The sequence below is a fragment of the Eublepharis macularius genome, chromosome 7 (assembly GCF_028583425.1).
Source record: "Eublepharis macularius isolate TG4126 chromosome 7, MPM_Emac_v1.0, whole genome shotgun sequence".
NCBI classification, from domain to species: domain Eukaryota; kingdom Metazoa; phylum Chordata; class Lepidosauria; order Squamata; family Eublepharidae; genus Eublepharis; species Eublepharis macularius.
The window spans coordinates 21,118,737-21,140,879 of NC_072796.1; the positions used below are offsets into that span (position 1 = coordinate 21,118,737).

At 43.9% G+C, this 22,143-nt stretch overlaps 1 protein-coding gene across 2 annotated transcripts in view; it reads left to right on the forward strand.

Annotated features, from left to right (window-relative positions):
• BASP1 (brain abundant membrane attached signal protein 1) overlaps window positions 1-17,982 on the forward strand; it is a 92,718-nt gene extending 74,736 nt beyond the window's left edge. For both annotated transcript variants that reach the window (XM_054986070.1, XM_054986069.1), the window contains exon 2: window positions 16,251-17,982. In XM_054986070.1, the coding sequence (XP_054842045.1) occupies window positions 16,260-16,994 (735 nt within the window). In that variant the 5' untranslated portion in view covers window positions 16,251-16,259 and the 3' untranslated portion in view covers window positions 16,995-17,982. The remainder of the gene's footprint in view (window positions 1-16,250) is intronic.
• The last annotated feature ends 4,161 nt before the right edge of the window (window positions 17,983-22,143 follow it).

The window sequence follows — 22,143 nt, forward strand, 5'->3', positions numbered from 1 at the left end:
GTACCATGCATTCCTCCAATGAGCTCAGGGAAGTGTGCGGTTTTCTCTTACTTCTTGGGTGCCAGATGTGGGCTGGGAAATTCCTGGAGACCTGGGGGTGGAGCCTGGGGAGGGTGGGGCTTGAGGGGGGAATATAACGCCATAGGCTCGCTCCACTTTCTGAAGCAGCCATTTTTTTCCAGTGGAACTGATCTCCATAGTCTGGAGACCAGTTGTAATTCAGGGAGATCTCCAGGCCCCTCCTATACATTGGCAACCTTACTCACTTCCCTTTATCTTCACAACAACTTTGCGGAGTAGTTTAGGCAGAAAGAGATTGACTGGCCTAAGGCAACCCATGTATACATGCAATACATTCCTGCAGTCCCAGATTCAATCATAGGTGGATGAGGGCAGCACAAGGCATGGACATTTGGTTACAGCCATCTACATGCCAACAAGCTATTATTGCTTTGGGACTTCAGCCTGCTGGTCTCATTTTTCTGATTTAAAACACTTGCCAATTTTTGCACTAGAGACGGCTTGGCAGCTTGGCAGCCACTGATCTTCGCTTATAGCCACTTGGCCATTCTCTCTGCATTGTTTCCCATCACTTGCGGAGGCTAATGCATACCGCAAGTCAGAACCAAAGTAAAAAGTTTTTCATATCCACTGATTGCTTTTTTGAGGTGTTGTTTTGGGGGTATCTAACTGCCTGTACCTGGAGAGAGTACTACCTGAAACCCTCCCAATACCCAAATTCATGATATTGTCTGAAACAGCCACTGTGCGTATTTGCCAGCAAGGGATCATGGGTAGTACATGTTCCTTATATGCATGGTTGAATACCCCAAGTGTTTCATCCAAAAAAGGGCTTCTGGCATTGGCATATGTAGACCTTTTTGGCTTATTAAAAATTATTTGGTTTCAGAAGGATATTATGTGTTACGAATCCCCAGTAGAGCTGCCTATGTAACTCTTCATGTCTGCGATCTAAAGGGGAAGAGTGAAAAGTGTGGTGGAGACTGAACTGTGTATGTTACACTTCTAGAGCTAGATCAAGGTGGGTAGCCGTATTAGTCTGTCTGTCTAGCAGTGGAAAAGAGCAAGAGTCCAGTAGCACCTATAAGACTAACAAAATTAGTGGTAGGGTATGAGCTTTCGTGAGCCACAGCTGTTACTCAACAATGTCACAATATCACTGTGAAGATATAAGCCATCCCCAGAATTTGAGTAGGGAAGTCACATTAAGCATTGCTCAATGCCCCTATTGCTCAAACAAATTTACAGTGCAATCCTAAGCAGAGTTAGGCCAGTTTAAGTCCATAGATTTTAGTAGGCTGAGACTGGTTTAACTCTGTTTAGGATTAGACTGTTAGATATTTCTTTATGTAGGATCAATATAAAGATCCCTGAATTCTGCTCAAAAACTTAAAAGTTTCTTAAAATGGAAGTTGTGCGAGGACTAGCTAGGCTGCTTGAAACTAAATATTTTCAGAGCAGAAGGAGTCTGTTGTTTGGCAGCTGCAAAGAGAATGCAACTTCAAACAGAGTTAAATCCTCCATGGCATGTTTACAGCAATGTTGCTTTGAACTGCTAAGAATCTAGTAATTCAAACTGCAAAAGCAGAAACTTGGGTGTTTCAAAGGAAATGCTTCTTGACAGCAAGCATGGTGCAACCTTACCAGCACATCTTACAGGGAAAGGGCGGCCTCATTGTACACGCAGTATTGAGATGTCACTGTTAACTGCAGAACCGTAGCTCTGGATTTCCTAATTTGTGTAACGTTGTGCTAATGCTAGATGCCTTCAGCTGGTTGGAACTTCCTCTGGTGTAGCCACTCCCATTCAAATGTTCTCTGTAAACAAGCATTTTTTAAATGGTGTTTACTTTGTCGACATATAAACATTCTTGCTGCACAGCTGGTCACCATGCCCAGAACGGAGTCTCTAAATCCTAAGGAAAGCAAGTTGTTTTGGATGTGCTGAGTCTAATATCCAAATATTGAGCATGATCCAGCCAATGTTAAGTCCTTTAAAGTCCTTTTTATTTCTGGGGGGGAGGGCAGGACACATGCCAAACTCTTCCTTTGAAATCAGCGCCTTTGATCATGTGCATTAATTTTGTCATGTTAAGCCAAGTCATTTGTGCCATCTCTTAGATACAGCAAATATTTTAATATTTGTGGGGTTGCCAACCTCCAGGTGGAGACTGGAGATTTCCCAGAATTACAACTGATCTCTAAGCTGCAGAGATCAATTCCCCTTGAGAAAATGGCTGCTTTGGAGGGTGGACATTATACCCCTCTGAGGTACCTCCCCTCCCCAAATCCTGCCCTCCTCAGGCTCCAGCCCAAAATCTTTAGGTATTTCCCAACCTGGAGCTGGCTACCCTAACATTTTGTAATGTACGTTTCAGTTTCATGTACCCCTCCCCCCAAGGGCCTTCTTTATTTTGGGGAGAGGATGCACGTTCACAACTGGAAACCAATCAAAATCTATATATGTAAAGACAAGTTTCCTGACTGACTCATCAACATCCAGCCCAAACCCCTGGACCTTGAAATTTGGAGAGAACATTTCTTTCATGATGTAAATACCCACAAAGAAGGGATTTTAAGAAATTTGCCCCCTAAGGGGGTAAAAAGGGGTAAAATGTGTTTCCCCAAAGGGTTACAGCTTCCCTGTGTGGCTGGCAGGCTACTGCCTGCTTGCACCCCTTCCCACTGCCAGCTCGGCCACTCTTCCCTGATTGGGCTAGCCTTTCAAGGTCATTTGCATATGCAGGCTGATTAGGGCTCACAACATTCCACACCTCATCCCCCCCCCCCCCGAGACAGTTGGAATACAGAGGTCATTTGCATATGCGGTCTGATTGGTCCTCACCCCTCCTCCACATTCTAAACAGTATGTAGTTGCTATTGGGAGTCATTGAATGTGTCCTGAGGTAAAATGTACCTCCTAATTTCCCCCTAAAAGTTCACTAGGGTTACCAACTCAACAAAACAAAAAAAGTTAAAGTAGTTAAATACCGTAGTGAAGCATGGGTATCAAAGCTAGTTTGTGCATAAAATAAACAAAAAACGAGCTATTGTCCCGTCCCCGTCCCCCAAAGGAAAAGAATGGTTATATATTATATGGTCTGTAACTACTAAAGGAAGAGGTTATCTCAGAATTAGAGGCAGGCACAAACCGAAATACGAACCAAAATTCATCATGAACTGGGCCAGTTTGTGGTTTGCAAACTGGTGGTTTGTCAGAGCCTGTTCCTGATGAATTGCCATGAACTTTTTAGGCCGGATCATTTGGTTCATTTTTTGGTTTGTCACTGCAGACAGTCTGGCGCCGAACAATAAGTTTCCTAGGCAGTTGGGGAGATGGGTTTTCTGCAGCCCCGGAAGTGACCTCCTACTGCCCCGGAAGTGGCGTTTTCACAAACCAAATGAACTGGTTCGCGAACTGGGGCAAGTTTGTGAAAGTTCATGGTTCGTGAAATGTGACGAACTATGAACTGCACGGTTCCTTTTTTTCCTGGATTGTGCCCATCTCTACTCAGAATCTAAGCTCCATCAGTAAAATACTTCGTCTCCCCAATTACTTCAACACTGTGGAAACCACGGCTTCCTGTGCTACTTGGATAACATCAGAAGCTTCAGGCCATGTGAGAAAAGACCCCACTGCAGCTAAAATGTTCTCAGTTTCCTGGGGAAGTGAAACTGGCATGCAGAGGAACTATTAAATATACTCCTTGACCATGGCTCAGAGCTTCTGACATTATTGGCAAGGTACAGAAAAGTAGTGCACTACAGTAAGAAGAGGTTTTAAGTGATAGAATTTAATGATAAAATATATTTTTGTATAAATGATATTTTATCATATTTTAACCTCCAACCAAGACTGAACAGTTTTAAGCTCTATTGTTTATCTTAACGGAGGAGAGTTAAACATGTCCTTTGCTCTCCCCCATTCAAATGATAGAATCTGGCCTTGAAAGCTAGCAATTTAAGAACAATTTCCCGAAGTTCAGAAGGTAGTCCAAAAGAATATGCAACGAATAAATAACAACAACAACAACTGCACTTACATACCATTGTTCTAGATAAATGAGTGCCCCAGTCAAGAGTGGTGAACAAGGTCAGTTTTATGTTTATTTCCCCAATACAGCTGGGGAGCTGGGTAGAGGGTTGCCAGACTCTCGCCAGGGGTGAGGAATCCCCTGCCCCTACCTTACCCCCTGCCCCCACTTACCTGGCCAACGGGAGGGGGAATGTGCTTCCCTGGGCAGCGCGGTACACTCCTGCACTTTGCAGCAGCCTGATTTGGCTCAAATTGGGCTGAGTCATGTCTGATTCAGCCCACATGCAAAGAGGATCACACAAGGTAAGTTCCAGGCCTCCCAACTGCCCGCTGAGAGGTTGAAGGCACCTGGCAACCCTAGCTGGGGCTGAGAGGAGTGACTTACCCAAGGCCACCTGCTGAGTTCATGGCAGGAGTGGGATTCAAACCAGCAGAGTGTTGATTCCAAGCATAACCCCTTAACAACTATATCATAGCTGCAACATATTTTTTATGCATCTTAATAAGATGGCTGCCATTCTTGTTGGAACACTCATGTTTTGTAAAACTGAGATGAAACCTTGGGTCAGTTCACCATTGTTGTTTTTTTAAATTGAACCATTATGGTTCCAATTTTGCTACATTAGAGAGCCAATGTGGTTTAGCGGTTGCTATTGAACTGGGGAAGGCTGAAGTTTTGAATCCTTTGGCATGGAAGCTTGCTGGGTCATCTTGGGCCGGTCACACACTCTCTGCCTAACCTCCCTCATAGGGTTGTTGTGAGGATCAAATGGAGGAGAGGAGAATGTTATAAACTACTTTGGGTCTCCCACTGGGGAGAAAGGTGGAATATAAAATAAACAAATAAATAAATAAATGAGACTGTATCAGCTTTCGTCCCTCTGTCACATCCTCCCTTCCTTCTCCATTCGTCAAAATTCAGATTGGAAGTTCTTTGGGGCAGGGACATCTCTTTTGTTTACATTATCCTGTATCTACTGCTGGGTCTATATACATAACAGTGAAGCTTATTTTGGCTAACGAGTGCCAAGATATTTTTTTTTACAGTGTTAGGCTTATTATCCTTGGATGCCTCATTGCTCATAACAAATGGCTCTCTGGGCCTGTTTGCATGAGATCATTGATACTCCATGGCTTGTGGAGAGTCACATTAACAATTAGCATCAACCAAAAGAGCCACATGATAACTGCGCGTCCTGTACACCACCCCAGCACGCACGCATGCACACACAATAATAAAATATATAACTATAGTCTTCTTGGTTGCATCCACAAGGCCTTTAGCTCTTTCATCCTCTATTCCTCTGGCAGCGGATGTGTCAAGATGGGAACCACCTGTCCCATCTGAGCAATGGCCATGCCCACTTGGCACATGGGATGGGTGCCACATTGGATGGGATATAGTTTTCAGAAGAGCAGCAGGTGTCATGTCAAAGAGTCACATGAGGCTCTCAAACCATTATCTAATCAAATCTAATCACTGCATCAGATTCTTCTCTTCGTCCAGACAGTAGTCCGCCAAACACATCTGTTACAGTTTCCCCACCTTTGTCGGTATCTCACCTTAGTCTCATGCTTCCAAACCCTATAATTTCCCTGTTCCTTAACGTGAGCATGGATTGCCCACAATAAGCATGAGAATCAAGTTTAGAAGATACCATTTAATTACGTCATTAAAAGCCTGTCACAATGAGCGTGCATTCGGGCAATCTGAAATCACTGTTGCCTAATGTGTATTGATAACTCAAATCTGCAGTCTTGACATACAGAGAGAGAGAGAGAGAGAGAGAGAGAGAGAGAGAGAGAGAGAGAGAGAGAGAGAGAAATATAATGTGCATACTTGATTTTTCTCCATCTGTTCATGGGAAGAAGCCATGATATGGCCCTCAGGCCAAGAATCTACTCTTTTTGAGCTTTCACCAGGCTTAGCTCATATATTTTCAAGTCTAGCTTTGCAGTGGTGGCCACAGAGCTACAAAATTTCCTTCCTTCCTTCCTTCCTTCCTTCCTTCCTTCCTTCCTTCCTTCCTTCCTTCCTTCCTTCCTTCCTTCCTTCCTTCCTTCCTTCCTTCCTTCCTTTGAAGGATGCTGGGTTCAGTGCCAGTTTATAAATTTGCTTGCTACAGCGGTGGACTACCCAGAGAGCAAATATTTCATAGAGCTGTTTTTCCAGTTCTCCCTGTAGGACAAACTTGGGCAGGGCTGCTCGGGGTGGATGGGGGGAAGGGGGGGGCAACAGTTTTTTCTGCAGGTTTCCATGTCTATATATAAAAGCATGATGGATTGATGTGTAGCATAAGTGCCACTTTTCGGTTCTTAGGATCTCTTCAGGATTTTAAAAAATAATTGCCTCAGTCCCATAATCAGTTACAAAGTGACTCAACTACACATGTGTAAACAATTTAAGTTCTTGTAGGTGTGTTAAAGATTGCAGCCTTGTAGAATATGCGAGGCTTTAAATTATGCTATTATAAATTGTTGGTCACCCATGTACTTACCTCACATTTCCAAATGCTGAGATAAAAAATATTATGCGGTTTACTAGGCAAATGTGGCCATACAGACAGCAACAGTCACTGGTGCAAAAAAGCACTACATTTGGCATTTGGGTCATAAAATGAAAGGCATGTCCCAGACAGCTATGGGAAACAAAACCTTATCTCATTAGGAAATCACTGGGGACATCCTGTAATTGTAAAAATTGTGTGTTAAAGGCACAGTCCTTTTTATAACATGCCTGATAGCTCAGAGCAATTTTATGAAAAGTATTTTTCATGCTAATTCAGTCCTAGGACCCGTTTAGATCAGGCTTTTCCAGGATGACATTATCATGACACACAGACTCCAATGTTACTGTCTTAACAATTAATTTTATTACAATAATCCTTAGAACGGCAGCTACTTTGGGCCTTGCCTTTATCCATCTCTTTGTGATATTTCTAAACCACTTTCTAAAATGTCAAAGCAGTATACAGTGGAAATGAAACAATAAAAATATCAGAAATAAAAGCCTCCCCCATATAACATTAAATAGAAACAGCAACAGGGATCTTAGCATAGGTCGCGACCAGGGCTTTTTTTCTGGGAAAAGAGGTGGTGGAACTCAGTGGGTTGCCCTCGGAGAACATGGTCACATGGGCTGATTCCAGACGACTAACCTGAAGGCGCTGCATGCCGCCATGTTCCGGATCGCGACAGGGAAAACGCGAAATATCGCGTTTTCTGCGCCAAACTCGCGCGACAAAACGCAATATTTCGCGTTTTCCCCGTCGTGATCCGGAACATGGTGGCATGCAGCGCCTTCAGGTTAGTCGTCTGGAATCGGCCATGGCTGGTGGCCCCGCCCCCTGATCTCCAGACAGAGGGGAATTTAGATTGCCCTCCACACCGCTTGGCGGTGCGGAGGGCAATCTAAACTCCCCTCTGTCTGGAGATCAGGGGGCGGGGCCACCAGCCATGTGACCATTTTCAAGAGGTTCCGGAACTCTGTTCCACCGTGTTCCAGCTGAAGAAAAGCCCTGGTCGCGACGCTGCAGGTGGGCAGGCTGCCAGTAAGTGGGAGATCCTGTGAGCAAGGGAGAAGAGGTTGGGATTGTCCCTAGTAAATCTAGTAGGCCTGCTGCTTTTAATCTGGAATTTTGAAGCTTAGTGAGAAATGAGACGTATAAATGCCTGGGTGACCAGCCTTAAACGTGGCTAGGGAAGATCGATTGCATCTTTGAAAAAAGCTTTTATATTTTGTTGACAAATAGATTTGAATCTGGTGTTTTCCACACTGAAAAAAATGATGTTAGAGTATCAGTGCAAAGAACTTAAGATAGGGATGTGCCAAAGCCACAGAAACAGGCACAATATAACTGGCTGGTGATAGCCAAGTATTTCATCCAGAAAGTTGGGACTGGACTGGTGTGGCGATGATCTGAGTGTCATCATGACAGAGTGAAGGGCAGGAAGATGAAGAATAGGTGGTCCCCTTTTTGGCATTTCACCATTCCCAGCAGCTGCTGTTTTAATGGAATGAGATAGTGGACTAGGCCTGCTGAACTTGTACTACAGGAATGGTGTAGTTAGACAAGGAAAGAGAGCAGAAGAGACTATCTTTGTTGGGCTCAGTCTTTTTCCTCTCCTGTTATTCTTGGCAGGCATAAGGTATCAAATCTTCTGTTCGGTGTGAGAGATTATTTATTATTTAGCACATTTGCATGCCACTTTTCTCCCCAAAGGGATCCAAAGCAGCTTGCAGAAAACTAAAGAAATACACATTTTCCAAGTAACACACTTAAAACAAAAGCAAGTAAGCAAAGGATACAGATCACAGGCTGGCCTTGATTGAGGAGGAGGCTCTGAGTCAACAACAACAACAACAACATTCGATGTATATACCATCCTTCAGGACAACTTAACGCCCACTCAGAGGAGTTTACAAAGTATGTAGTTATTATTCCCATAACAATCATCTTGTGAGGTTGTTGAAGCTGAGACAGCTCCGAGAGAGCTGTGACTGACCCAAGGTCACCCAGTTGACTTCAAGCAGAGGAGTAGGGAATCAAACTCGGTTCTCCAGATTAGAGTCCTGCCGCTCTTAACCACTACACCAAGGTAAGAGCCAAGGATTAAGATCTCTCTGGCTCTTGCCCTTTGGTTTGCCTACTGCCAGCCCCACCCAAACTTTAAGTACCTGCAAGGACAGGAAGACAAATGGTAGTTGCTGCAAATGTTCTTTCAGTAAGATCTTTCTTGCACTCCCCATCCTGAGTAATTTTTTTAATCTTAAAAATTATTTATTTCTGCTTTTGCAGCTGATCACGGTTTTCCGTTACCTTTGCTTTCACTACAGACCAGGATTCCAGACACTGATTTAGTCCCCATTTGGATTTAACAGTAAACCGTGGTTTGCTGTGAAAGCAGAAGTAACTTTCTATGTGCCTGTGTGCCAAGTTGGGGGAAGGTGTCTGTGTGCCCCTTCTGTTAAATCCAAATGGGGACTAAATCACTGTCTATGGAGCCACTGTTTGCTGTTAGTCCGAACCATGGCAGAGAATTCTTTATAACCTCTCTGTGCTATAACTCTCGGAAACAGAAGCAGAGAGGGGCAGTTGCAGAGGGCAATGCAGCTGCAGAAAAATGTATAGTGCCACTTAAAAGAAATCGGACTGTTTAATCAGTCTTTTCGTGGCTGAGAAAAGTGCAATTGCCACAGCCAAAGGAATGGATACACAGAAGCTTGGAGGGAGGGAGGGATGCTGTACCTTCCATAAAGAGTGCAAAGCTAAAGTTTCAGAGTATTTTCGTATCTACAGATCAGGCTTTTCCAGAGATGAGGTGGCATAGGGAAAGTTACTCCTAGATGGGGAAATGAGGAGAACTGAGAAAGTTTCGAAGTGTGGAAAGGGGTGGCCCTGATTCTTTTGGGAAGCAAATGAAAAAAGTGCACAGGAGGGAAACCAAGAAGACAACCAAAGCAGTGTGTAACGAAACAGTGAAAGAGGATATGGAGAAATGTGGTCTCACAGAGGCGCTACGGGAAGAGAACAAGAAAAAAGTGACAGCAGCCAGAAAAAAAAGGAAGTCAGGGAATTGCCAGGGGGAAGAAGCTATTTCTTAATTTTCCAGTTTCCAGCGGCGTAGTTGTTGACTGTAGGTTTAGATTACTGTTCTGTTTTTACTGACCCGATAAATTCTTCTCTGCCAGTTCTTTATTCAGTTGTGTTTGTCTGTTATGGCTGGCTACTTGTGAAGACTATAGTGCCCTCTCACTCAGGCTATCAGATGCCAGGAAATCCTATCCTCTGTACTACAAAGGGGATCCACCTCAATTGCCCCCACTGAATGCTTCCTCAGAAGACGAAGTTGCTAAGTGAGAGTGGTCAGGTGATTTCTCAAGACCAGTAAGAAACTGCCACATCCTTTGTTCGCTTTTATCAGAACAGCTTGTCAGAAACCTTGCCCCGATACGAATTCCACTCCGAGAGCCTCAGTTGTGCATAATTTTGGTGTGAATCTCTGGCCTGCCATTCTGACGCCAATCTAAACTTTCCTCTCTGAATTGTTTCCAAGATATGGACTGATATGCTTGTGAACTTCTGTATTTCATAACCTTCTGCATTTGATGACATCCTCATCACTGTGTTGGCAAGCTCACGGGCCCTAAATCCAACAATTTATACTCTAAACTCTTGATACAAGTGCTCAGATCTTTTGGGTTAAGCTTGGGAGTAGGGTGGCCAGCTCCAGGTTGGGAAATTCCTGGAGATTTGGGGGGTGGAGCCTGGAAGAGGTGGAGTTTAAGGAAGGGAGGGACTTCAGCATAGAGTCCACCCTCCAAAGCAGCTATTTTCTTCAGGGGAACTGATCTCTATTGCCTGAAGATCAGTTGTAATTCTGGGAGATCTAAAGGCAACACCTGGAGGGGCTAATTTATAACTGCAGTGCCAGCACAGGGAATGAATTATATCACTGTGCTGGGATAGCTGCCCGTAGACGACATTCAAAATGGCTCCTAAGCACCTGGGAAGTGAGAATGGTCAGTGGACTTTTCAGACTTTATGCCTTCAAATGGTGGGGCCTTTGTATCTTGTTATATTAACGCTATGAAGAGATGCATCTGCTGATGTGAGTTCTGACTTTTCATAGCTGATGCTGGAATAAATTTTGTTCGTGTTTAAGGTGCCATCGGTCTCCTGCTTAGTTATGACTAGAGAAACTGCAATTTAAGTTGAGGATTCTTGCTCAGACAAGTTTCTCACACCTGGAGATATTTGGCCAAGCATTCCTTGAAAAAGCTCAAGAGAAGGATAGCAAGGCCAATTCCTTGCATCCAGATATCTCATTGAACTCCATTGTCTCTCCATCCTCCTTCAGCATTGTAGTGTTTGCCAATGGAAGGGCAGGTGGAGCGTGAGAGTGCTCTTTCTTCGCACTTAACTTCACAAATTTTAATAGCTATTGTAAGGGAAAAACAGGGAAGGAGACACATGTATGCCACCCTGAACTGTTTGTGGAAAGAGTGGAATAAAAATGTAATTGGGCGGCATATAAGGTTCTTCCCTCTGTTTTACCCTGGGAGAGAGAGAAAGTGACTGGTCCAAGGCCACCCAATTTCATGGCAGAATCGGGATTTGAAGCCAGGCCTTCTTCATTTTACTCTAAACAGTATACTACACTGGCTGTTACATTCCAGAATCCTCTGCAAAATGTGGGCACTCCATGTCAACATTCCAGGGTTGCCTGGTAGATGTTGGTGTGGCTTGAGGAAGCCAAAGAGGACTTGCCTGTGGCCCACAGAAGTTCTGTGGCACAGATGTGAGGACTGGCTTGACTCCATCTTTGCCCCAAATGAACGGAGAATGTTATCCACAATACACTTCTGTGCAACTGCAGATTGCAGAGGAAAGTCAATAACATTAGGGAAGCTTTATGAGGAATCTCTCATAAGTTTCTGAAGAACCTCGGGGTTCTCCAGAAAACAATTTCAAAAGCACTGAGCTAGAGTATACCACTTAAAAGAAACATAATTAAAAGACACAAATGTGTATTACTTCAGATTATACTGCATTATTTCTAAGTACAGTAGTCAAACATGTGGAAAATTGAATCTCAACACTAATTGTTGCCAAGCAGGAAAGGGGTTATTTTGGCAATTGCAACTTTCCTTGAACTTCACGACAACAAAAAGTACAGGACTCCCCCCACCCTGCCCTGCATCTGGTCACCCCGATACACTGCTATGTGGATGCGCAAAGTGGGTGGTGGAGGGGAGTGGCAATATTACACATTTTATTTTTCATGAGTTAAGGAAGAGGGACTAATTTGTTATCATGTTTAGTCACACTTGGGCATTGTTTGGGGAATCATGCCTTTAATTTAAGGAATCTCTTTTACTCTGCAGCTAGGCAGAGCACACATTTGCCAAACATTTTCCATACAGGTTCTTGCAGGGCCAGATTGAGGGGGGGCAGGGGGGGTAGTCTGCTCCTGGCGCCACCAGGGAGGGGGCTCCGGGAGCAGTTGCCAGAGGGCGCAGGCAGCAGCGCAGGCAGCCTCGCAGCCCCCCATGCTGCCTTTCGGCTGCCCCGCAGAACAGGGGGTGCTGCCCTTTGCCTGCCCTGCAGGGCAGGGGGTGCACGTCAAGCCACCCGCCCCCTGTCCTGCGGGGCAGACGAAAGCAGCGTGGGGGGCTGCGAGGCTGCCCGTGCCATTCGCCTGCAGGGAGGCGAATGGCGCAGGCGGCTTCCCAGTCCCGCACGCTGCCTCCGCCGTTCTGCCCTGCGTGATGACATCACCGAAGTGACGTCATCACGCAGTGCGGGGAGCACATGCGCGCTGTGTGCACGCACGAGGTGGTCGGCCAGGGTTGCCCCAGGCGCGGGTGACCCTAGATCTGGCGCTGGGTTCCTGCACTTTTTCCCTTGAAAGGGAACTCAGGTAGTAGAGCTAGGAAAGAGCTCTACTTTAGCATTTGAGCATAACAACTCTTCCTTAAAAAACACTTGGGTATATTATGAAAACACGATGTTTTGAAAGAAGCAGGCAGAGGATGCCTGTTCTTAAATGAGGATTCTGTGTGTATATCGGTAGTGATGTTGCTCTGCAGTAGAACAGCAAGATTTGAGCCCAGTGGCACCTTAGAGGCCAACAAGATTTTCAGCCTGGGATCTTTCGAGAGTCAAAGCTCCTTTTGGATAAGGGAGTTTTAACTCTCGAAAGCGTGTATCCTGAAACTCTTGTTGGTGTCTACGGTGCTACTGGACTCAAACTGTGCTGTGTGTATGTAACATTGATTGCTTCTGAGTTGGGGAACAAAGGACCCTGCCGTGGTTGTTAGATATTCCCATGATGCAACTGGTCTTCCGGTTACACAGGGGCATTCTTGACTTCATGGAATGCTTGTCTACATTTAACCCTGATAACATATTAAGCAGCCTCTTCACCAGTTAGTTGACACATTTGAATGTTTGGTCAGCCCTAGCCTTTTAGAGACATTGCTGATCAAAGTAGACTATGCTGGATTAGATGGCTTGATGGTCCACCTCACCAGATGCATGTGATCATATACTTTTGTTGTTGTTTAGGGTGGAAGCACATATTCAGCTAGCTGGGAGCTTCTGTTGAAAATCATGCTTGATCACCCCTCTTACTATAAAGCTCCATGTCCTTGCTCCACTTCCTACCTGCAACCTGGTTACTCTAGACTATTGCTGTTAGCCACAACGAGGGCTATATTTGAGCAGGTTGTCCAAATATACACCTAATTTATTTATTCGTTTAGGAATGTATAGGCTCTCTCTCCAGAGGCCATATGTGCAATAAACAATCAGGGTTGTGGTTGGGGGAGCAGAGAAGACCCTGGACATTGTGGATACCTTCCCACCTCCACAATGCCTCCAAGAAATTTCTTTCTCCCAGTAAGTGTACAGCTGCCATTCGCTCTTTTGGAAAATTCTAAAATGCTGCATTTGTAGTAATGAGAAAACCTGTTCCACTGACACTTTGACTGCCTGCCAGCTCCCACTGACAGGGACTCTCTGAGGGAGCAACATGCGTCTGTACGGAGCGCAGAGACTTTTTGTTCCTTCTTCTCTCACGGCACAAGAAGATACACTTGACCTTCCTCTCCTTTTCCCTCAGTCTCTCCCCTCTCCCCCATCATAACTGCAGGCATTTTGCTAGGCGTGTAAAAAAAAGCGAAAACTTGGAAAAAATAAAGAGGCACCTCGAACAAAAGCATGCTTGTGTTATCCAAGCATCGCCAGGCAAACAAATAGAGGCTTAATTGGGGATTGGCTATCTGGAAGCAAATATACTCTCACCATTGTTTAAATCTTTGTTCCTGCTGATTTGCAAAACTGCTCTGAAGTGCAATGTGACTGGATGGGCATGAAAACTTCATTTCCTTTATATAATAAGCATTAGAGCGACCTACATGGGAGAATTATGAGAACTGGGCTGGCTCTGATGTTTTTAGACTTTGGTGACTGAGCTCTTGGACTAAAGTGGGGGACGATGTCCTGCCTCGTGACTGGGGTGGCTTATATTTTGGTTCTGTTGTACAATTTGGGAGCTTTCATGGAAGCTGGTTTTCCCACAACTCTTGACTTTGAGGAGTAATTTCTCTGCCTGTGAACGGACTGTTGTGCAGTACAGGTAGTTTGAGTGCCACTGCAACAACAAAACCGCTGTGCTTCATAAAGCGATATCCTTGTGCCTGCAGTGAAACCTAGTCTTCGCTCATTACCGAGTGTGCAGGTCTCGTGTCCCCATCCTGTGTTAGATGCAACCATCACATGTGAATTGGTGCCTGATTAGAGCTTCAGCCTTCTACTCTTAACCATTGAGAGGAAGTGTGATGTAGTAGTTAGAGTGTTAGACTAGGCTCTTGGTGTCCCAGGTTTGGATTCACACTCATCCATGTAAGCTGGCTGGGTGACCTTGGGCCAGTCACACACTCTCAGACTAACCTATCTCAGAGGGTTGTTGGGAGGATAAATTGGAGGACAGCAGACCAATGTAAGTAGCTTTGGGCCCCGATGGAGAAAGGCAGGATATGAGTGAACTAAATAAATTTTCCTGACTTGAAAAAGGCCCAGGGGGACATTAGTTCTGTGTGGCTGAGGTAAGGGTTAGGGACACGTATTGCTTTCTGGTGGGCAGGTCTGCCCCTGACCCGCAAAGGAATTTTCTTTCACTTTTCATGTTTCTACTCAGTTTTATTGTATTTATTTTATTTTATTTTAAAACATTTATAGGCCACTTTTCCACCACAATTTTAATCATGGTGTGATAAAAAAATGTCTGGAATTTCATTTGTAAGGCAAATAATTGTTAAGTGTGGAAAAGAAAAGAGGATTTCACAATTTTCTACATTTTATTTGAATTTTGCATCTAATACTTCAGCTGAGAATTATTTGGGAGACTTTATTATAGTAGTGACTGACACATATCTTCCCATCCCTGTGAGGGCTGTTAGAAAAATGTGTTAAAAAAAGTGACAAGAGGCCTACTTAATATTTTAGATAACCATTTTTTCAGCACCACAATTCCAGCCTCTTATGTCAAGTTATTGATGTACAGTGTGAGCTACCATGTAAGAGCTAAACAATTAAAGTTCCTTCATATAAAGCCTTTGATTTGAACTCAACATTTCAAACCAAATTTTGCCAAAAGTAAAATTTGACATAAATGTAGAGAATCTTGCCGAAGAAAAATATATGTAGGAATTATGATGGATTTTTTAAAAGATTAATAGGATTAGTTAAAATTAACTGGGGACAGTGCACATCTCTATTCAAATGTAACTGTATTCCTTGAAAAAAATTAGTAATTTCTCCTAATACTGTTGCTGATGACTGTAGGAGAATATTAGTTTCCTCCAAGTATTATAATGATGATTGGAATGGCATGTGGAAGAAGATGAAGATGAGATTCTTATGAAAAGAGACATATAACAACAATAACAACAACTTAATGCCAAACTTGGAGTGGTTTACAAAGTGTGTTATTATTATTATCCTCACGACAATCACTCTGTGAGGTGGGTGGGGTTGAGAAAGCTCTGAAAGTGCTGTGACTGACCTAAGGTCACCTAGCTGGCTTCAAGTGGAGGAGTGGGGAATTAACCCAATTCTCCAGATTAGCGTCCTGCTGCTCTTAACTGCAACACCAAACTGGCAATGGATACTGCTCTCAAGTGGATCATAGTGTTTGCAGAAGTTATGTTCCGTGAAGGAGTAATACATATCTAGTTAGTCAATCTCGCTTAACTTAGCCTACTGTACAAGGTTGTTGTTGTGAGGATAACATGGAGGAGGTGAGAATCATGTTATAAGCCACTTTGGGTCCTCACTGGGGAGAAAACGAGAGTATAAATAACGAAATAAATGGGAAAATGGGGGATTTGAACATTGGTTCCTTCAAAGCAAGAGTGTCAAACACTCTTAACCAGTACACCCCATTGGCTCTCCATCTTTAACATCACGAAGGACACCCATAACACTGAGACAAGTATAAAAGCAATATAAATCTGTGCTGTAAATGCATGTGTATTCTTCAGTTGTACACTCTTTCCCACTCAAATCCCAGCATTACTCCTCCTTTTATGGGAAAAGCATGAACTAATTTCATTTTGTTTTCATAGGTGATACCAACTGGGATTGTTTCATTTGGGGGTAACCTTATCCTCTTTTCTTGATTCCAGAACTCCAACATGGGAGGCAAACTAAGCAAGAAGAAGAAGGGCTACAATGTGAATGATGAAAAGGCAAAAGACAAGGACAAGAAGGCTGAGGGGGCAGCTGCCGAGGAAGGGGAGGCTCCAAAAGAGAATGAGCAGAACCAACAAACCACCACAGAGACGGCCGAAGTGAAGGAGAACAACAAGGAGGAGAAGAAGAGCGAGGAGGCAGCCCAGGTGGCTGCCAACAAGACGGATGACAAAGAAGGGGAGAAAGACAAAGCAGGAGGCCAGGAAGAGGCCAAGAAGTCGGAGCCCGAGAAGCCGGATGCGGTGGTCGATGCCAAGGTAGAGCCCCCGAAGAACAACGAGCAGCAGGCACCAAAACAGGAGGAGCCCAGCTCTGCCACAGCTCCTCCAGCCAGCAGTGAAGTGCCGAAACCCTCGGAGCCCAGCAGCGATGCAAAAGCTTCCCAGCCTTCAGAAGTCACCGCTAGTAAAGGAGATGACAAGGGCAAGGAGGACGGGGATGCCAAAAAGACTGAGGCTCCTGCAGTACCTGCAGCCCAAGAAACTAAAAGTGAAGTGGCTTCAGACTCAAAACCTAGCAGCAGCGAGGCTGCGCCCTCTTCCAAGGAGACCCCAGCAACAACAGAAGCATCTAGTTCAACTCCTAAGGGCTCAGATCCGGCGGCCCCACCAGAGGAAGCGAAACCGTCTGAAGCTCCGGCGACTAATTCGGATCAAACCATAGCAGCGAAAGATTAAATTTGGACAGCCTGTTGGGAAACAAACAAACAAAAATTAACCACTTAAAAAACAACCTGTGTCTTTTTTTTAATTTCCTTTTCTCCCCAGCTCTACTAACTCGTTTCAGATCTGAAATAACAAATATGTATTGCCCAGGAAAAAATAAAAAATAAAATAAAATAATGGATTGTCCCATTCAGTCGAGAGGGAGGGAGGGTGGGAACGGGTTGTGACGGTGGTGGGGTGGTGGGGTGGGAATCCAAATAGTATTTTTGTGGGGGAAATATCTAATATACTTTCTGCCAACTTTACAAAGTCCTGTATTTCAATCAGATATTAAAATCAGAAGACAGCCCCAATGTCTGAAAGTACAGTACTCTTTTCTCTTTTTTTTGTATCTGAACTGCTGTAAATGCACTCCACCAATGTATTCGATTTGTTCCTTTTTCTCTAATAGGGGTTTGGGAGTGATGATATAATTGATTCTGCCCTCCAGGCCAGTGCCACGCCAATCAGATCTTTATCAAAGCAGTATTTCCTGTTGGTTTTTTTTTAATTTACAGTCTTTATTATTTTGTATTTTTTTATGCAGTGAATGAATGGCAACTTTCAGACAAAAAAAAACCTCATGTAGCTGTCCACATTTTTTCTCAACGCCAATCCTCTGATTCTTCTTCCTCTCCAAATATTTTTGGGAGTTTAAAAAAAATATTAAAAAAGCATTCTTCATCCTACTTAGCCTACCTAGATTTATCATGACGAGTTTAATGCATGTCCGTGGTTGGGTGCACCTGTAGTTCTGTTTATTGGTCAGTGAAAATGAAAAAAAAAAAGTCTGCGTTCATTGCAGTTCCAGTTTCTCTTCCATTCTGTGTCACAGACACCAATACACCACTCATTGGAAAAAAAAACAGATAAAAAAGCAAAATGTACAATGGATGCATTGAAATTATATGTAATTGTATAAATGGTGCAACAGTAATAAAAGTTAAATAATTTAAAAACATCTAAGGCGTTAGTGGTTGCAGATTTATTTAGATTAACTCATCTTGCTTGCAGGTAGTGCAAAATATTTGTCAGTGGTCATGGCAACCAAAAGTGCAGCCTTCTTTCCCCAGAGATCATATACCTCTGGCAATAAAATTTTGGTTGTCACACCCTATAGAAATCCCATGATATCCTGCAGGAACTATCCTTCTGTCTTAAGAACAGTAGATGGTCTGGATCGCCACAATGTGGGGCTTTGTTCCACAAACTAGTGGGGTTGAGGTGTCTAACCAAGAGGCAATGTAGTCCCCAAAATTAGTCCAGGTGGGGTGTAGAGAGAGAGGTTGGTAAGATCAAGGAACTAGGACCATTTCCACACTATTCACCTTTTTCCGGAACGCTGCGAAACGGGGCGAAAAAACCACAGAAGATAGTGTCTTCTCACGTGAGTTTTGCAAGATGTCGCACAAAACTCACACGGGAAGATGCTATCTTCCGTGGTTTTTTCGCCATGTTTCGCAGCATTCTGGAAGAAGGTGAGTAGTGTGGAAATGGCCTAGGTGAAAGCTTGCTGACAAGAAGCAAAGAATGGACAGTAGGTGCTTTCTTGCATGGAAGGGAAGTTCATAAACACAGCAGTGAAGGAGAGAGCAAGGCAAATGTTCATGAAATTACTTGGTCCCAATGAAGTCTATTGTTTTTCACAAGATGAGTCTACATTCCAGTAAGCTTCAGCAGTAGAGCTCCTGACTAGCTCCCCAAAGGCCCACAGTCTGCTTGTGGCTTATGATCTAGTGAAAGGATTAACCTCAGGAGATGAATGTCGGCATCATATCCTGTTTGTGAAGTTTCCTGAAATGGTTGCCTGGTCATGGACAGTAGCCGGGACTGTGGACTTGGGTAGATTATCTCTCTGACCCACATCAGTAGCTCTAACCTTTTTGGAATGGAAGATCTTGCCTTCGTGGATGGCTTCCAACTAGATGATCCTCAGGTCAATGTTTATAAGAAATTACTAATTCAGGAGAGCATGCACATAATTTTATGGAAAAACTGTCTTCTTGACAGTCTGTCTGGTTGTGTGTAAAGTGCCATCAAATCACAACTGAGTTATGGCAACCCCTGCTGGGGCTTTCAAGGTGAATAAGAGGTGGTTTACCATTGCCTTCCTCTGCAGAGTCTCCCTTGGTGGTCTCCCATCCAATAACCAACCCTGCTTAGATCCCAAGATCTAATGAAATCCTGCTATACCATGCTGCCTTCTCTCCCCTCAAAGTCCTGAGCTGTTCCAAAAGGAAAATAGTGCAGAGGTTTTATGACTTGACATAAACTTTCAAACAAATCAGTCACTGTGTGTGCAGAGAAGGTACAGATGAGCTTCAGAAGCAGGGAGTAGCATGGAATGTGATCATGAAATAACATGAATATTAATAGTAAAAATTTTTGGTGAAGGCTGACATTACATGGATGCTGCTTTCCTTCTACCTTCCCTACTGTAAAAAACATGTAACTTATCTTCCATTGTACACAGACACATATCAGCAGTTCCAGATGAGGGCTGTTCATGATATGGAGCTGCTTCTTTAAATGCTATGAGATCCGCTCCCAGAAGTAAATATACACCTTCCAAAACGGCACAGACTCAGCATCCCTTGCCAAGAACTGCAGGGTAGGCTGTGATAAGTAGGTGCTTGATTTTGGCCATTTCAGATGTTTGAAAGGTAGTTTTGGGAATTACACTCTCAAGGTCTGAAATATACTAACTGAGTGTGTTTCATTGATTATGGGGGTGCCGATTCATATTACACTCCCTCACTTAGAAGGTGGGTGAAACGTTTGAATACCCAAGAGTAACACATGTACATTTAGAACAGGTTTATTTCAGAGGAAAGATGGCCCACAGATCTTGCATGAACAAAACTGTTACTTCCAATTTTGTTTTGCTGCTTGTTTGCCTTAAAAATATCAAAGGTCAAACAAGATTTGCTAATCTATAGTTGTAATGCGATGCATTCAAGTAATCATGAAGATGGAAGTAGCCATATCACAAGTTCTCTGAGATGTGTATATGACTGCCAGGAGCTGCTGTGGGCTCCAAGAAAGATTCCCTATGGTATTCCACTGTCACAGCACCCAGATCCAGTGTAAATAAAGGGGGAAAAAAAGATGTTCAGCTTCAAGGGGTTCTAGGGTAACCAGGGCCTTGGAATTTTGTAATGCTGGTACCCTCTCCGCTCTTGGTAGTTCTGGCTGTCCAACTCTGTTGTAGCTGTGTGGTCTTCCACAGCACGTCTAAGGCCAACTGATGAAAAAATGAAGGCACATATTATTAGAGATGGGCACGAACCAAAATACAAACCAAAATGCATGATGAACCAAGCTGGTTTGTGGTTTGTGAACCAGTGGTTCGTCAGATCCCATTTCTGATGAATCACCACGAACTTTAGGCTGGTTCATTTGGTTCGTTTTTTGATTCGTCGCTGCAGACAGCCTGGTGTCAATCAGTTTCCTGGGCAACAGGGGATGGACTTCCTGCAGATCTTCTGCTGACCCGGAAGTGACCTTATGCTGGCCCGGAAGTGATGGTGTTCTGACCTGGATGTGATGTTTTCATGAACCAAACAAACTGGTTTGTGAAAGTTTGTGGTTCGTGGTTCGTGAAATTTGATGAACCACGAACCACATGGTTCGTTTCCCCCCCCCCAGTTCATGCCCATCTCTACATATCTCTGAAGTCATTCTAAATATGAAAAGCTCTTCAAGACTAGGGAAGGATGATCGCTCGCCTCTAGTAACATAACAAACAGAGGCCCTGTGTGTCCTCATGGCTTCATTCCTGTATATTTTGGCACTAGTCATTTGCACCTCACAGAGATTAATAGGATCAGTCGAGAACGAAATCTTCATCGTGTGCATAGGCATACACATGGGTTTGGGTGGGTTTTTTTGGTCATTCTTACTGTTTCATAACTAAGGAAATACATATTTAGAGACAGAAACTGAAGGAGGCCCCTGCGAGAACCCTGGTTCAGAAAACAAGTCATCCTGAAGGAAATCAACGCTTATGTCAGCTGCAAAATGGTGTGTATCCCAGGTGAAGCAGGTAATTTTGCAAAAGGATGGCTTGTCTGCACTCCTCCTCACTACCTATAAAAACAACAAAGTCCATTTATTTATTTCTCACTGAGACTCAAAGTGGATTACATAGTGTGAGATTAGTACAATCAATATCAAGGACATTTCCATAAACGATGCCATAGGGTAAATAAATACAAGTTTACCAAGACGTCGCATTAGCAAGAATCTAATTAGAGTTGAAGAAATGCTGAAACAGAGCACAAGGAATTCTAGGACTGGCATTAGACACATAAAACCACCCAGTAGGTTCATACTTGAAGCATAGGTAGCACATACGAGTCTATGGTCCCTAACTCGTTAGTGAAGCATCTCTTTTAGATCACCTCCCTACAATACAGCCCTCCTAGCTGAGTAAAAAGTCCTTTTGAATAATTCAGTTTTGCATCGTTTGCGGAAAGCCAGGAGAGTGGGGCCTCTCCTGACCTCCTCAGGCAGGCCGTTCCACAGGGTAGGGGCCACCAAAGAGAATGTGCCTGTACAGGCAGCTGTTGTGGATTTGTAGCAAGGGAGGGATATTCCCTTCAAGCTGTATAAACTTGGTGCCTTGCTACTGTCTCCCTAGGTACTATCAGTGTACAAAATGCTAAACTACATGGATCCATTGGGCTGGCCTACAACACCCCTTTATTTCCTTCAAGGGCTGATACAATACCGTAACCTGGACCATAGTCCTTTGAATCACAAGCTCCTCTTCCCCAAATAGCTGTAAACCTTACAGTAACCCTTATTATCACTGCTTCGAAACATGCAGCACAGAATTGTCGAGCACAGCCATTCCTTTTTCTCTGAAGGCATATGAGTAAAGAACTCATACCTTTTAAGGAAACATACAATAAAAGGAATAAAGGGGAGCAGGACTTGACTAATGGGTATCAATTGTTTTTTCTTAGTCTCCATCTGGTGTTGCTGCCAGGAATATTTCACTAATCAGCTACAGTGCAATTCTTAAACCAATCCTCTAGAGAATGTCAAGGGGCCTGCGGCCTTTCCTCCTAGGTAACAGGTCGTTCACTGGCACCCACTCAGCTAATACCTTCATTAC